We start from the raw sequence: 17,724 nt of genomic DNA, 5'->3' as shown, positions 1-17,724 counted from the left end.
TTTACTCAATGACTGACTTTTCTTTTGTTCAACACAGAAGGTAAAGTTGAGCAGGATGCTTTCCACTCTTTGGCATAGAATGGATCCTGTCAAGCTCAAAAAAATTATAATAAAGCACTCGTAAAAACACAACTTGTGCACTATTTTCTGAAAATTTGCTGAAAATGTTCCCTCTTAGATCTCATTCCTGTATATTCAATATGGTGGGTCAAAACAGGTTTGAAAAAGCACTACAATATATAACTTAAATTTTTAAGTTAGAATGATATGAAGGTGAGTAAATAATAATTTTGAACAAATTACCCATTAAGAGAAGAAAGGTGATTCTAGAAATGGTTCTACCTGTGTTTGTCTGTCCGTCGCTTTTTGTTACTGTGCTGATGATATGCAAATCTCTGAATAGGGATAGGCCGAGGGCAAGGTCGGAGGCGGGGACGGTCAGGTGCTCCGCCCCAGTGATTGTGATGCATGGTTCACTAGGCTGCATTACCATGACAACCGCCTCAATATCAGGGACGGAAATACACACATCCTCCCCGAAACACCTGCAGAGATCACAAACACAGCAACACATTCTTTCTCTTTTGTGTGTTATTTTAGATACAGACACACACAAACACACACATACAGGGTCCAAAAGTAAGCACCAAATGCAATTGCCATATTGCCAGTGGCTTTATTAGGAACTTTTATCCTAATAAATCCAGTTTTAAGATTTAAGCGTATGAATAAATAAGCTTTCCATTGATGTATGGTTTGTTAGGATAGGACAATAGAGATACAACATACAACTATTTGAAATCTGGAATCTGAGGGTGCAAAAAGAATATCTTTATGGAACATGATCTTTACTTAATATCCTAATGATTTTTGCCATAAAAGAAAAATCGATAATTTTGACCCATACAATGTATTGCTGGCTATTGCTACAAATATACCCCAGCGACTTATGACTGGTTTTGTGCTGCAGGGTCACATATAAAGTTGATAAACTTTATCAGTTCAGTTGAAATTGGCAAAAGTTAATTTTGGATATAATTATATAATGCAAAACAATTTTCCATCACATATAAGAAATATTTAGCAGGGTTATTTTAGTCTCATTGAGATACTATTATATTTTTTATTGATATTTGGAATATTCATATTTTTATTCTATTTTTTGTTCTTATATTTTCTATTTTTATTTTAATCCTAAAGTTTTACCGATTTTGTTGTGTGTTATTGTCCTTTTTATTTATTTATTTTAAAATATATAGTTTTAAATTTTTTTTAGGTTTGGTTATTTTAGTACATCAAGATAAACTTAATGAAAACGAGAAATATTGCCTTAATTGGCAACATACATAACATTTATTTTATATTTTATTTAAGTTCAAGTTTATTTTATTTCAAGTAACAAATTGTTCTATGGTTTTTGCTTTTGTTTTAGTTAAAGGGATAGTTCACCCAAAAATGAAAGTTGGATGTTTATCTGCTAAAGAAACAAAGTCACCTACATCTTGGATGCCCTGGTGTCACCTACATCTTGGATGCCCTGGTACAGGCAAGTCATGCGCCGGCTGAAGAAGAAGACGCGAACGTGCTCCGGACGCGCTCAAGACAGTTCGGACATTGCAGTAAATCAGAGGTAAAAAAAGATATAAATACTGTTCAGTTTCTTGCACAGACCGATCGTTTTGTGTGTTTACACATCAATGTATCGTCACGATTCGCAGGGTTTAATTTGGTTTTGTTTGTGTATGTTTTTTTGACTCTCAAAGCCGTGATTCCCATTCACCTCCATTATATGACTGACAGACTGCAACGGTTTGAGTTAAAAATCTTCGTTTGTGTTCTACTGAAGAAACAAAGTCACCTACATCTTGGATGCCCTGGGGGTAAGCAGATAAACATCACATTTTCATTTTTGGGTGAACTATCCCTTTAACTATAATAACCCTGATATTTAGAGCTGGTAAATTGTCTCAGTTCACTTGTCATTGGCAGGTTGGGAATGAAGTTAATTTTGGGTCCTGCAAACACTCCCTCAGAGGTGAAGACATCTCCACTTGGATATAAATAATAAGAAGCGTTTGACAGGGATGTGCAGAGTGTAAACAAATGACTTGGAGCTGTTCCCAACTCATTACGGAGACTGCAGGGCTGATAACTTCACACAAAGAGAAAAACTATGCCTGCAGTGAATTAATAACACTTCAGCTTTCTTGAATCTCACAGTAATTGGACTTAATAAGCTTAAAAGCAAAACACAAATGGTGTTTACTAGAATTAATTTACAACTCTAGTGATTTCACCACTGTGAAGCAGCTCTGAACGACAGGAAGTAGGAAGTCCATTATCCACAAATGAACACAGATCCGCCTTCTCTAATTAAAGATGTTGTTCTTAATCCTGACGCAAACAAAAACTCACATTCATCAACAGACAGGAAATGAATGGAGGAAACCATCTGTGACTGAAGGTTTAGATACGCTGAGGCTTGAAGAGATTAATTCATGTTTCGTTGTGAAAACAGCTGTTTGCTACAAGATACAGTTGGTTTAAACTAAAATATGATTTTACTTATTCTTTTACAATCTGTGACGATTGACTGATGACCAAACGATGCATGCTATTTGACATCTTTAGCCCTATGTTTGGATGTTAATTGTTTCTCAGGGTGACGTGTGTCGAACATATGCTTGGATTTTCCATGATTGAAATTCATGCGTTCGAATGGCAGTGGATAGTGAAGGATGAGGCATTCTGCCATTCACTAAACCTGGACGTTTGCCTCACATCTGTTTAAACACGTGAACATATTCCAACATGGCATTGAAGGAGCCAAGTGTAAACTTTATTGTTCAGTATTGAATATTTAATTTTGCATGATGATTTTCTCCTAGTTTTACATTTATATGCCTTTTTTTTGCTATATTATTCACCTAAAATGAAGCTTTCACAAAAATATGAATTTAATAGTACTGTTAAGTCTCAAAATAAATCCTTTTTTAATTTAAATATTGGAGTATATTGTACTGTTTTGCAATAATATTTTTTTGTGATATTTTTAAAATGTATTTATTTATTTTAAAGGAAATCCCCTATTGAAAAACCATTTAATAAGTTCAATAAACGAATGATATTAGTAAGTGAGTAAATCTCAATATTGGCCAAAATAATGGTTATTATTATTATATATTGCATCATAAATTCACTTGTAGCATTTAAAACAAGATTTATTTTATTTTATATTTCTTTAAACAGTATAGCATTTTATCTGTTTATAACACACAAATAATTATCAGCTTATTGTTACTATAAACAGAATTATAAAGATAATTATATAATAACTGCAGTGCATGCCTGATGATTTGACCAGCCATTTTATTTTGGCTGGTGGGAGAAAAACACTGATATTTCTGGTATTTTTTAATCACTGTCTAGCTCCTGTAAATGTTGAAATGACTTCAGGTCACCATGCAAAACAAGTTCTGTCCCCATAGGGCTATACAGTCTCACTTTTCCATGTTTACATCATTACTTTTTAGGCCAAGGTGCAGTGTTTGTCTCCTTGACAAGCAATCTGTTACTTTGCAAAAGTGTAAATGAATCGTCTAAATTACTTTTAGATAAAAGTTACTAATTATGCGAAACACAACACATTTGTGCTTAATATAATCTGTGATCAGGAAGTTTTAAGAATGAGAGAAGCTAGAGTTCAATTATATGTCTTACCGTAATATAATACTTAATTGCTCTTGATTATGTGTGTTTTAGTGTGTGTTATTTTCATGCGAATTCCCTGTTGCTCTTGCTGAAGGAACTCCGCCCACTGGCTGTGCTGAAGTCTCAGAGGGGCGGGTCATAATCCTCTAGGGGCTTATGCATATTCATGATCTGCTTTGAATAATCATGGGGCGCTAGTGGGTGCATTTCTGTTCCAAAAAAAATTCAAATCTCTCTGTTATTCTCTTTCCATTTCCCGGTCTGTACATAAAAATGAAACCTCACTAAGCGTGGTGTATGAATTAGATAAGAACAGAATAAGAGTAAAGGTTACAAGAAGGGTTAGGATTGCTTATAGTATGATTAGGGATTTGAAATAGCCAGCAGCTAGCTAGCAGAAAATATACAAATCTAGTTACAAATACATTCAATAAAGGTTCTTGTTGGCATATGGTTCCATGAAGAACTTTTCATATCAATGGAACCTTTCCAATGTTCTTTATAGTGGAAAAAGGTTGCCAGATTGAGGACACTGGAAGGCGACGAGCTTCACACTGTAAGTTGATGAGTTGAGTTTGTCCGTGTTTTAATATTCCTCTGGTCATAAAGCTCTTTACATGGATGCTGAGGCTTTTTAGATCGGGTAGAATTTGCGATATCTGATCCATTTCATTTGCTGGCTTCCATGGCTGCAATACGCTGTGTTTTCTACCAACTGGCAACCTGGGGTGTCAAAATACTATTGGGTAACTTGGCATTGGGTGGAATCACACAGACCAAATGAAAAACAGACATTCCGACACGGAACACACATTTCAAAGTAGAATACATTTAGCATTGTTTTTCGAAGAAACAAGTATGTAAACTTAACATGTTTCCTAACATGTTTTTGGCATTTCTTACATTTTAAGGTGCTTTATGTAATTTTTTGACTGTACTAAAATATAAAAATATTATGGTATTTTTATGCTTTAGTACAGTCAAAAAATAGTAGGATACAGTTTTAATAACTTTTCCAGCCAGAGTCAAAGCACAGTTAAAAATTCTGGAATGCATATCAGAACTGTGCAACCAGATATAAATGGTTTGATCATTCGTATTGCCATATTCCAGAGCTAAAATTCTAGTATAGTAGTTCAGAAATGGGATCTCATGAATATTTATAATCTTACTGCACTGCCGTTGAGATCCGGAGGTGACGCGCTCCCTTGGTGGGAAACTGCCGAGAGTTGATGTAAGAAACTTTTCTCAGTGCGGCGATCATCTGCTCCAGATCCTCTCCCTCCATCACCACCAGAGACTGAGCGGGATTCAGATGAAACTGAGACAGAAAACCATGAGATATTATACTATCAAAGTGTCTATGAGAGTGAGCGTTTGAGGCCGAGATGTGCAAAATTCAGAAATGAAGAAATGTCTGTGAATCTGAATTGAAATTTGAATATGAATGACAGGAAGAGGGAATTCAACACAGGAATTGTAACAATTACATAAAAAAATAAGGTTAATAATGCATATTTTTCTATTTTATTTCTACACTGAAAAATATTGGTGTAGAAACAATTTTCACCTAGAAATTGATAGAAAATTTTAGAATGACAAAAAACGTGCAAGTAACATTGAATTAAATGAAAATTCTAAGCAGAAAGCCGAGAGTTGATGTAAGAAACTTTTCTCAGTGCGGCGTTCATCTGCTCCAGATCCTCTCCCTCCATCACCACCAGAGACTGAGCGGGATTCAGATGAAACTGAGACAGAAAACCATGAGATATTATACTATCAAAGTGTCTATGAGAGTGAGCGTTTGAGGCCGAGATGTGCAAAATTCAGAAATGAAGAAATGTCTGTGAATCTGAATTGAAATTTGAATATGAATGACAGGAAGAGGGAATTCAACACAGGAATTGTAACAATTACATAAAAAAATAAGGTTAATAATGCATATTTTTCTATTTTATTTCTACACTGAAAAATATTGTAGAAACAATTTTCACCTAGAAATTGATAGAAAAGTTCAGAATGACAAAAAACGTGCAAGTAACATTGAATTCAATGAAAATTCTAAGCAGAAAGCAACTTCGAAAAATATTTTTTATAGTGTAGTCATGTTTTGCTATATACTGTAAAACATTATTGTAATTTTAACTGTAAATGACTGAAACCATTTATTATCTTTTATTATTTATTATTAAATGTATTACATTTAAATAAGGTTGTTCTGCAAATGTGTATACATTTTTACTGTATTTTTGCAGAATTCTGGCTACCACAACCGCCTTTTCAAGTGTAGTTTTGCTCTAAAATATTTCAGTGATTGTTGTCGTGTAGTGTAAATATGCTATTATTCTTTAGAGTCAGTTTTTGTCAATGAATTGGTCAAATGAATTTGCAGATTGCTGTGTTTTGAATTATTTTATTATTGTTCAGATCCCTGTGGCATTTCAAAAATGAAATATTAATATACTGTTTTGTGTATGTTAACAGGTGTTTTTAGGTAATTTATGCTGAAAAATTTATGATAAACTACACTTACAGCAGCTATATGAATTAATTTTCTTAATTCTAATTTAAATTCAAATTCTGCATGTTGCTTCACAGCAAGAACGGAACTGTTATTTAAAAGGCATTATGAGTTTGGTTCTGAATGAAGCACAATCCTGCTTTGAGCTTATGAGCAAACAGACCACCTTCTGTCTCTCACTAACACTCTGACTCTCTGTCTGTAAAACCTGCTTTCATTTGATCCTCAAATCTTCCCTAGAGCTTCTCGAATACAATAGAACAGAACAGAGGAAAGCAAAGCAGAAAATAGAAAATGTGCGTACAGAAATATCTCTCCTCAAGTCTCGTCTCCTGGCTTTTCTTCACCTTTTCCTCATTCTTTTTCAACAAAATAGTGAGTTTAATCTCTGTTCAATGGTTTTATTCATGGCAAACTCCTTTTCAGAACTAATGCAATGTGACTTACAGTATAAAATTTACCAGAATGTGCAATCAAATCTGTGAACTTGAACTAGTTGAGCTATAGTTGAGCATTGCACGTTGGCTTCAAGGATAGCTCATTCATTCAGATTTGTAATTAAAAGTTTGTACAGTGTTTTCTAAAGTTAGCCGTGAATGTGTGTAACCTTTATCCTCTGTCCGAGGCTCTCCAGTGAGGTGATTTCCAATCCTTCTTTGCAGGCCTGTAGGCAGGAGATGATCTTCTGGTTTTCGATCTTTCCTGGTCGTATCATCAGTCCAGACAAACTGCCTCTGAAATACTGCGTAAACTTTGCTTTAGAGACCTCACCACCTGCACACAAACACATGTGACATGTGATATGATTCCTAAAGAGGTCACATCATGCAGCATTTTATTATTCCATTTTATGAAGTTGAAAATCTTGCACCAAATCCAGTCCTAATTTAGTTTTTCTGACCTTGCATTAACTGACTAATAGAATTAGATAGACTCTTTTGGGTCAGATTTTTTTTTTAAGAAATCAATACTTTTATTAAGCAAATAGGCTATGCATTTAATTGATATCAAAAGTGATAGTAAAAATGTGTAATGTTACAAAAGATTTCTATTTCGAATAAATGCTGTTCTTTTGAATTTTCTATTCATCAAAGAATCCTGAAAAAAAATATCACAGTTTCCACAAAAATATCGATAGTAATACATGTTTCTTGAGCAGCAAATCAGCATATTAGAATGATTTCTGAAGGATCACGTGACACTGAAGACTGGAGTAATGATGCTGTAATTTCTGCACACTGCTGAACACACTGCTCCGGGTGTGTGTTCACGGTGTGTGTGTGTTCACTGCTGTGTGTGTGCACTTTGGATGGGTAAATGCAGAGCACTAATTCCGAGTATGGGTCACCATACTTGGCCACATGTCACGTCACTCACTCACTCACTTAATTTCAGCTTTGATCACAGCAATAAATTACATTTTAACATGTATTCAAATAGAAAACAGTTATTTTAAATTGTAAGCATATTTCACAATATTTCTGTGTTTAATGTATTTTTGATCAACTAATTGCAGCCTAAGTGATCAGAAGAGCCTTTCAAACACATTAAAAGTCTAAAAAAAATCGCCCCAACCGCTTTTGTATGTAAATGAGCTTATGGTTGTGATGTCAATAGTGCGGTGGTTTCTGATTGGCCCATTTTTGCTGCCTAGTTTCCATAAATGGTCATAGCCTGGGGAGGGAGTTTTTGAATGTTTAAGTAGACCTATATTACATATTATAGTGAACTGTTTAATTCTGATGGTGCGATTATTATTATTGTTTATTATTATTATTTTCTCAAGGCATTTCTGAATTAAATATTTGATTGTTTTAAAGAATCCGATAAAGTGGTCGTAAACAGTAATTCGTAAAGGTCTATATTTAATTATTTTTTTAAATATACATTTGTAGCATGTAATAAGCAGAGGCAGACAAAGTACACAACTCCATTACTTAAGTGAAAGTACAGATACTGCTGGTCAAATATTACTCCATTACTAATAAATGTTGTAAAGACAGATTTTTTACTTAAAGCTGCAGTCCATAATATTTTTTGGTTAAAAATTATCCAAAATCAATATTTGAGCAAGTATATAACCAGCCAGTGTTCAAAACTATCGATTCACAACGGGTTATCTTATAATAATGTTTTCTAATTTGAGTGGTATGGGTAGGTTTTCACGGGAAATTCGAGCATGGCACTGCGTCATTACGTCACGTCTGTAAACATAAAGAAGAAATAAATATCACGTTTGCAACTGGGCAGTGTTCAAAAAATGCTGGGAAATCACTTCATGTAGCCCTACAAGAGTGATTACTGATAAACTGTCTGAAAAAAAGAAAGTCACGTTTTAGAGAAGAAAAAAATCACCCAATGACTTTCAAAGCTGCTATATAGTAACGACTTTCTACTTCGAGGACCTTGATAGAAATGTAGTGGAGTGAAAAGTACAATATTTGTCTTTTAAATATAGTGAAGTTAAAGTCATAAGTTTCCAGAAAAAATAATGCTCAAGTAAAGTACAGATACTCAAAAAGTGTACTTAAGTACAATACTCAAGTAAATGTACTTAGTTACTGTCCGCCTCTGGTAATAAGTGTTGTAATCATCAATGTGTTTAATTGTTCTTGATAATTGCACATGCCTTGGAAGCCGTTCTGAAAGCTGTTACCTTTGGATTTCCCGTCAAACAAACTGACTGATTGGGCAGCTGCCTTTAGTTTCAGACACAGCCATGGTTACACATCACACTTTATTCATCATATACACGCATATTAAATTTCAGCTTCAGTTGAGCTAGAGGTCTTCAGAGGCTGCACTGAAACGAAGCGATCACATGATTGAACTTAATGATGACCTAAGTCAGAGATAATGAGCAGTTACCTGCTGCATCTATCTGCTCTGTATGAGACGTGTCTGTGTGTAATGAAGCCTCTCTGAGGGGGTTTGTGATCGGGTATCTTCTGTGAGCCTCGGGCGATGGCATACTGATGTGTATCATGCTGCTGTATGTGTGTGTGTGTGGGGGCGGGGGTTATGTGGCTATGGTTTGGGGACAAAATTGTCACAACAATTGATTGAGAGAAGTTCGGCCTGGTCAGGATTCTCAAACAAACAGATCAATGCGTTGCTAGAATATAGAGAAATGGAGGTTTGCACAGGCATTCAGTCTGAACAAAAGACTTGTGACCCGACCCGTTTGATACTGTCAAAGTTTACGATTCAACTTGCTTACCTTCTCTTCTTCTTCTCTGACTGTATGGTGCTTTTATGTTTTTTTTTCTTTTTATTTGTTGTGGTCAAGAGTTGCATACAGATCACAGATAACAACTAATAGTATCTCAATGATATTAATATAACACTAGCTCTTTGAAGAAAAATATTTATATTGATTACAGTGTTAAAAAAAATTGTTTATCATGTTCTATCTTCTATAATCGTGCATACAATATAGTGCATACAAAGTGGAGTAAACTGAACTGAACTGAATCATGAGAAATCATTAAACTATTCAGGCTCCACAAATCTTAAAAAGATCAAATGTGCAGTCAGCGCTCATTATATTTTTTCCCACACAAAAAGCTATTTTTATTATCCATCTCACTCTTGTATTGCTTTCATTATGAAACAAAGAATCTCAGAGACACAAAAAGAGAGCACAGGCAGGGGTGTGTTTCCCAGAAGCTTCGTTAGCTAACTGTGGTCACAAGTCCCATTTAACTCTATTGGTAACGACAGAACTTGCGACCATAGTTGCTTTTGGGAAACACGCAGCAGGTCAAGAGGTCAACTCATTTGTTTTCCGGAGCTGCGCTTGAGGAAAAGGAAAAGAAGTGAAACAGGGATTGCAAAAGAACATGATGTGTTTAGTAAAGAGATATTTGTTCATGCTGTGAGATTTCACATTTCTATTTTCAAGTCATGTGCACACTGACCACACACACTAGCCACGCCCACATGCCATTCCTCCCACCTTGCCAGCAGGCTCCTACAGTGAGCTGCACGTCGATCTGAGAGGAGTGGATGGGCCAGTCATCTGTTACCAGGTACGGGTCATAGGTCACGCCGTCCACATATAGAGTCACCACTGGGAAATCGACGCTGATGACGTAATAATGCCACTCCTTATCACAGATCTGAGAGAAAGAGAGAGAAGTTCACAATATTTCTGCGTTCTCTACATCTGTTGTTTTCATTTTTGCTTCAATGTGTTATTTTAGTATAATTTATATACTTTTTTAGTTTTTTGTATTATTATTATTTGTTTTATTTGTATAGTTTTCATTTTAATTTTAGTTTAAGTAATTTTGTTTTGTGGTTTTGACATTTTGTTCTTTTTAAATATATTTAAATGTAAATTTATGACATGCAGGTAAACAAAATATTTCAATTTTTTTTTTTTTTTTTTTTCAGGTGTTTTATTTTCAAATAATTTACTCATTTTAATTTGACATTTTTATGATTTAATTCATTACATTTTAGTTAGGTCAAAACTAATCTAAAAGTAGTCAGAATACATTACCTAAAATAAGTAATCTAGATTAAATGTCATCATGTCGCTTGTAATCAGTAACAGATTACAATATGTAAATTATTTTAGATTTTTATTTTTAAGTTTTATGTGCTTTTGTCAGTTTTTTAAATTTCAATGTAGTTTTAATTAGTTTATTTATATAGTTTTAGTACTTCACCTTAAACTTACTGTATCTTATTTCAGTTAAGTTGCAAAGGCAACATTTAAAATTTTCATTAAAGTTGTTTTTAATCTAATATTTATGTTTTATTTAAGAATTACTTCAATTAAAAAAATTACTTTTAATAGTTTTAGTTAACAACAACAGCCTTGTTGAAATCACTAACCCTAACTATGATCAGTAGTATAGTTGTAGAGATGCTTGTCTTGGCAAACAAATAGACAGACAGGTTTAAATGTAAAGTTGTGTCTTTGCCATTGTGAATGTGTGTTTGTTGATGAGGGAAATCTCTGTCTGTGTTTGGCCCGTTTGGACCGCTGCCAGTCAAAAGCACACGGCAGCAGACGGTTTCTGCTCGCTCTGTCACACACCGTGTGTGTTTGTGTGTCTGGCAGGCGGTCTGGGTCGTAGAGTCTAGTGGAACTGATTGTTACACCCTCAGACGAAACCATCAGACATTTCTCATCTTCACTACATCTTTCCTGAAATCTCACCATCAGTCTCACTTCTTCTCACTCTCACACTCTCTCCTACCAAATTGAAGCTCCCCCCTCCGCCCCATGTCCTCCTTTTTCCCTTCCCACAGTGCCCACAATTTCCTAAAATGTCTCTGTATTGCTTTCATTTCAGAGTGAGACCTGCAGAAACAGGACATATAAGACAATATAAATAGAGGGAAAAATGTGTCTTTCTGAAAAACTCTTTCTTTCTTAATTATTATTCATTATTTATATTTTATAAAATAAGATATTTTATAAATATGTGTTATTGTTATTTATTTTATCTTACAATTATTTATTTATTTAATTTAAATTATGATATGAACATATTTTGTAAGATTCAGCCCCTACTCTTCAGATGTCCAGGCCAAAATATTTCCATATATATTTAACTCTCTCTCTTTATAAGAAACTCATAACAATTGAATACATTGTCCAACCCAAATTCTTATTGTAATTTGTTTGGATGTTTTTATATTTAATAATTTTGCCCACAATTTTTTTTTTGCCTGATGAATGATAAAATGGATGAAAAATTCCAAACACTGTAGCAGCCATATATTAACCAAAAGCCTAGCATCTTTTTTAATTAATACAATTAATTTCTAAATGTAAATATATATAAAAAAATAAAAAAAAACTTAATCATAAATTATGACAAATACTACCATTATATATACACACTTTGCTATTGAAATATATTTAATATAGTAATCATACAAATAATAAATAATTCATATTGGCTGTAATAATTAATAAATGACAAAATATGTAAAATGTATAAAATAATAATATACATTTGTTTGCATTACAGTAATGAGAATTATGAAATATGAAAATGTCATACTGCACAAAAACAGGCTTTGTTTTCTTTATGCAAAATATGTTCTTGACAGGCAGTGTGAGATTCAGCCAGAGCGAGTGTTATTTTTCTGTATTTTTCTTTAATCAGTTCCTTCTCTCTGTGCACACAGGTCATCTCTCTGTGTTCTTATTATGAATAAATTGATTTCTTTTTCATTAAATTTAACTTTTATACTCTATTGGTATTCGTCATGTAATCCATTCAGTTTTTCAACCTTTCTTCTCTGTCTCTGGTTCTCTGTGTCTCTGGGCAGGCATTGATTTTCTGCAGATGTGTGTGTGTGTGTGTGTGTGTGTGTGTGTGTGTGTGTGTGTGTGTGTGTGTGTGTGTGTGTGTGTGTGAATGCGAGAATGGCTGGGGATAGCAGTTGTGGTTCATGCAATCTTGTGGATCCAGATTTAGTAATTTAATGACTGTTATTTTACATCTAGCACACATTACTGTGATTTTCAGTTTTATAAGCATGCAGAAATCAGGTACGTTCCTAGAACTCGTCCATGTTCAGAAGCGCTCACAGTGTGTCCACGCGATCCCTGGAGAGCAGAGCGCTTTACTGTGATGTTTTCTCTGTGTGTGTTCAGTAAACGCACAGCGCTGAATCAATAGAGGTGGTAAAAGTCTTATAGCTGCACTAAGCCAAAGTCCACTTGATGGCAAGGCAATTTATCAAAGACAGAGTGAGCGAGACAGGTAGAGAGAAACCATTGTTTCAATTGCTTAGATGCTGCAAGTACACAATTTATCACTTACTGCTGTGCTATTGTGTCTCTCACATCTGTGTGAATCGCCTGTGTCTTTTTTTTCTATCTATTTTGCACCTATTTCAGCAGCTGTCCATTACCTGTTTTCTGGCCTTTGAGAAGGTACAATTTCAAAGAGTTTTTTTCTCAAATTTGAGTCTTCAGACATTACAAAGTGTGTCTCTGAACACTTAAGAGACACATGCTGTCTTATAACTGTTGTGAGTGCCATATCAACCAACATTAAATATTTAGTTCTTATTTAGGATATCTGAAGTGCCTAATGGGTCTTATTCACTAATTTGTTTGTAAAATGTTTTTTACACAGGTATCATGATTTATCAGAAAGTTTGCATTCAAATGTATGCTAAATTTACTTTAAGACCACTGGTACACAGTAAAAAATTTATTTTATTACTCTAAATCAAGAAACATTTACTTTAAAAACAAACAAATAAACAAAAACAAATACATTTATTTTCCAGATTTGTCTTAACCCTTTGGCACATTTTTTTTCTAGTTTAATGCTTAAACTTACTTAATTACACTAATTAACTTACTAATTAAATTAAACTCTCAGATTCTTAAAAACTTACTTAATTTTGAGTTTCAATAAGAATTTAGGCTTAAAACAATAACAATTCACAGAAAAACTATTTGAGTGTTTTTTTAACGCATTGGCAGAGTTTTTTTCTTGTTTTAAGCACAAACTCACTTAATTTATATATATGTAATCTATGTGATAATGAAAGTATTAACTATTTCTGACTAACAATAAATAAATAAATAACTTAAAAATGCAGCCTGTAAATAAGAGTTTCAAGACTGAGTGTGAGGACAAATTTATGTGCATATGATCCTGTGAATCCGGTGGAAATATTTCTGCATGCATAAATATACTAAGAGTAAGGTTTATTTTATTTTATTTTGCAACAAATGCATAAAGTAAACAGAGGAAAAATGATATTTGTGAAGTGCAGTGAAACACTAGAACTAGCATTCATGTTATTGAGCCAACACTCAGCACTCGTCCAACAAAACTTCATATTTGCATTAACATTCATCATTTAATATCCTTTTTCATAATGAAAACACACCATCCACTTACTAATTAAATTAAACTCTCAGATTCTTAAAAAAAAGCTAATTTAATTAGATCTCTTTCCTCTGCAGGTAGAGGAAAGAAAAAGCCTTTAGGAAAGATATAAAAAAGATCGCTCATGTTCTTTGAAGTGTCTGAGATGTGCAAAGACCAAAATGTTTCTCCCTCAGGCCAGTGGACCCTCAACCCCATATATTTTATGTTACGCATTTATGTATTCATGAAACTACATTATGAAATTAATTTTACGGTGGGGTTAAGTTCTTCAAGAGCTCGTTCTCCACTGGGGAAAACGGCTCTTTGATGCTTAACATCTCCGTAGAATCTTTAAACTATCTTTGCATCTTCTAATGCTGAGCATGTAGGTAGCAAATGTACAGTTATGGTAATGAAGATTTCAGAGGTACAGACTCAAATAAAAAACGAATGCAACTGCACTGCTTCAAATAAATGCTATCTATATAGGTGGTGCTAAATTGGCTCTTCAAATTAGTTTGTGGTTTGATGCTCTGATGTTTAAGTTGAGCTTTCGTCAGTTTGTTTTGGCCAGCAGAACTTTGCTCGTCCTCTGTGCCCAATCCTGTTGGAGGAGTTTGTGTTTTAAAGCAACCCCTGCCATTTTCTCTGATGGGTTTTTAAGTGGCCTTTGGCAGGGAAGTTCATGCAGCACACTGCTAGTTTTGTGTTGCGCTGTGTTTGTGCATTTGTTCTCTCAGATAATTAAGTCTTCTCGCGGCTCCGTTCTCTGGCACAGCAGTGAGGAGAATCCACTGCTAAACAAACACTCTCTTAATGATTGCACTGTTTTCTCTCTCTTTCTTTATTCTAAAGCTTTATCTTCACCCTAAAAAGTGGATATTTGCATAATTATACGCTTAATGATGGATTAACTCAAGTATTGTTGCATGTACAAGATGAAGGATTCAATTAACCTGCAGCAGACCTGTGAATCTAAACACAACACGCATAACACATTAAGAGGAAATTCATCACTAATATTTGTTAGGCGGTGGCTGTTTTGTGCTTAAAGTAGCCTAAAGAAAGTTTTGTGAAGAAGTTCCTACTGTCATTAAAATGAGAGAGCAAGAACGAGGGAGTAAAAACGAGGACTCTATCTATCTATCTATCTTAAGCTAAACTGTTAAGCATCAAAGAGCCGTTTTCCCCAGTGGAGAACGAGCTCTTGAAGAACTTAACCCCACCTTAAAATTAAGTTCATAATGTAGTTTCATGAATACATAAATTCACTTTGAAACCATTGAATCATTTTGCAACGCAATAGTTTAACTGGCTCGGAGTATGATGTTTACAAATAAAATATCCATATTTACATTCCAAAGACAACATCCAACACAAATCTACAAACATATTCAGGTGAAGTAACCGGTTTACTGCTAACTAGTTAAACACCTCATTAATATGATGAGCTGCACCACAAAATACATGGAAACATTGTTCATTATGATTGAGTTTGTAGCTTATAACTATATTTGAAATAGACTGACCACTGTGTTCACTAGGAAATCAGTTGAAAGCATCTAGTCATCTCATACCAATGAAGTGAATGTTAAATGTATCAGTAGGCTATTGTAACTAACATTTGAGAAATTATTGTTGTATCTGATTGTATTAGTCTATATAGAGTGATACTGATAGTCAATGTAAAAACTGCAACTGGGAGAAGCAGATGAACACAAAACAGCATTAGAACAGAAAGTAAAAGAGGGTAAACTTGAACTGTGCTTGTATGTTTTAAACACTTCGCCTACCTTATAAGTTATTACTCCACACGTATTAAACATGCATCCTTGAAAGCTTGCAGTTTTCTAGCGTATTTACGTTAAAGGGGTCATAGGATGCTACATGAAATTTTACAAGTTGTTTGAACTGTGTTAAGAATCATATCAACTTGTGGAAAATGGGCATCATATGACCCCTTTAAATTCTCAGCTAATATCAGTGGTATGAACTGTTTGAGATGCAGAGTATTCATCTGAAATGAAATTCCTAGTGTGAAACGTCTCTCATACCTGCTCTAATTTCCAGTGGAATTCAGCCGGTCTGAAGGAGTCTGTCTGAGTGTAGTCCGTCCTCAGCAGGAAAACCAGCCTGCAGTTATGCACATACAGAGAGTAATGGTGTCGGTTCATCTCTGAGAGAGACAGAGAAAGTGATAGAGACACAGAGACAAGGAGAGCACGGAGAGGTCAAGAGACCGACAGAGAATACAATTACCTCTTGACATACAAGATAATATCGCTAAATTGAACCTGAGAGAAAAGAAACGGCACCATTTGGTGTGTGTTTATCTATATAGAGATCCTGACAGGAGAGGATAGCCAACTTAACCGGGCTGGAAGTAGAGCTCCAATCGTCCAGTACAAATGAAATTCTGATCTTAACTGTTTCCTCTTCAATTCTAATGAAAAGACCAGTGTGAACCTCCATGTCCTGGCTGCTTTTTGCTAGCTAGCAGACCAGCAAGGTTTTTCTGGTAAAGGCTTATCATGGACTTCTTGGTGACTAAGCTAGTTACAGTGGGTACGGAAAGTATTCAGACCCCCTTCAATTTTTCACTCTTTGTTATATTGCAGCCATTTGCTAAAATCATTTAAGTTAATTTTTTTTCCTCATTAATGTACACACAGCACCCCATATTGACAGAAAAACACAGAATTGTTGACATTTTTGCAGATTTATTAAAAAAGAAAAACTGAAATATCACATGGTCCTAAGTATTCAGACCCTTTGCTGTGACACTCATATATTTAACTCAGGTGCTGTCCATTTCTTCTGATCATCCTTGAGATGGTTCTACACCTTCATTTGAGTCCAGCTGTGTTTGATTATACTGATTGGACTTGATTAGGAAAGCCACACACCTGTCTATATAAGACCTTACAGCTCACAGTGCATGTCAGAGCAAATGAGAATCATGAGGTCAAAGGAACTGCCTGAAGAGCTCAGAGACAAAATTGTGGCAAGGCACAGATCTGGCCAAGGTTACAAAAAAATTTCTGCTGCACTTAAGGTTCCTAAGAGCACAAGGTGCCTCCATAATCCTTAAATGGAAGACATTTGGGACGACCAGAACCCTTCCAATCGAGGGAAAGATGAATGCGGCCAAGTACAGGGATATCCTGGACAAAAACCTTCTCCAGAGTGCTCAGGACCTCAGACTGGGCCGAAGGTTTACCTTCCAACAAGACAATGACCCTAAGCACACAGCTAAAATAACGAAGGAGTGGCTTCACAACAACTCTGTGACTGTTCTTGAATGGCCCAGCCAGAGCCCTGACTTAAACCCAATTGAGCATCTCTGGAGAGACCTAAAAATGGCTGTCCACCAACGTTTACCATCCAACCTGACAGAACTGGAGAGGATCTGCAAGGAGGAATGGCAGAGGATCCCCAAATCCAGGTGTGAAAAACTTGTTGCATCTTTCCCAAAAAGACTCATGGCTGTATTAGATCAAAAGGGTGCTTATACTAAATACTGAGCAAAGGGTCTGAATACGTAGGACCATGTGATATTTCAGTTTTACTTTTTTAATAAATCTGCAAAAATGTCAACAATTCCGTGTTTTTCTGTCAATATGGGGTGCT

At 34.9% G+C, this 17,724-nt stretch overlaps 1 protein-coding gene across 1 annotated transcript in view; it reads right to left on the bottom strand.

Moving 5' to 3' along the window:
* Window positions 1-17,724, bottom strand: part of LOC107698872 (calsyntenin-2-like) — a 56,667-nt gene that overhangs the window by 9,084 nt on the left and 29,859 nt on the right. The window contains exons 8-13 of the mRNA XM_016500009.1: window positions 16,149-16,270; window positions 10,191-10,353; window positions 6,840-7,006; window positions 5,373-5,459; window positions 4,884-4,945; window positions 343-545 (exon numbers count right to left, since the gene is read on the bottom strand). Of these exons, the coding sequence (XP_016355495.1) occupies window positions 343-545; window positions 4,884-4,945; window positions 5,373-5,459; window positions 6,840-7,006; window positions 10,191-10,353; window positions 16,149-16,270 (804 nt within the window). The remainder of the gene's footprint in view (window positions 1-342; window positions 546-4,883; window positions 4,946-5,372; window positions 5,460-6,839; window positions 7,007-10,190; window positions 10,354-16,148; window positions 16,271-17,724) is intronic.

The sequence above is a fragment of the Sinocyclocheilus anshuiensis genome, unplaced genomic scaffold (assembly GCF_001515605.1).
Source record: "Sinocyclocheilus anshuiensis isolate Anshui unplaced genomic scaffold, SAMN03320099.WGS_v1.1 scaffold2168, whole genome shotgun sequence".
In the NCBI taxonomy this organism is placed as follows: domain Eukaryota; kingdom Metazoa; phylum Chordata; class Actinopteri; order Cypriniformes; family Cyprinidae; genus Sinocyclocheilus; species Sinocyclocheilus anshuiensis.
Note: the sequence above shows the minus strand (reverse complement) of the source record. Positions and strands in the feature narration are given on the sequence as shown.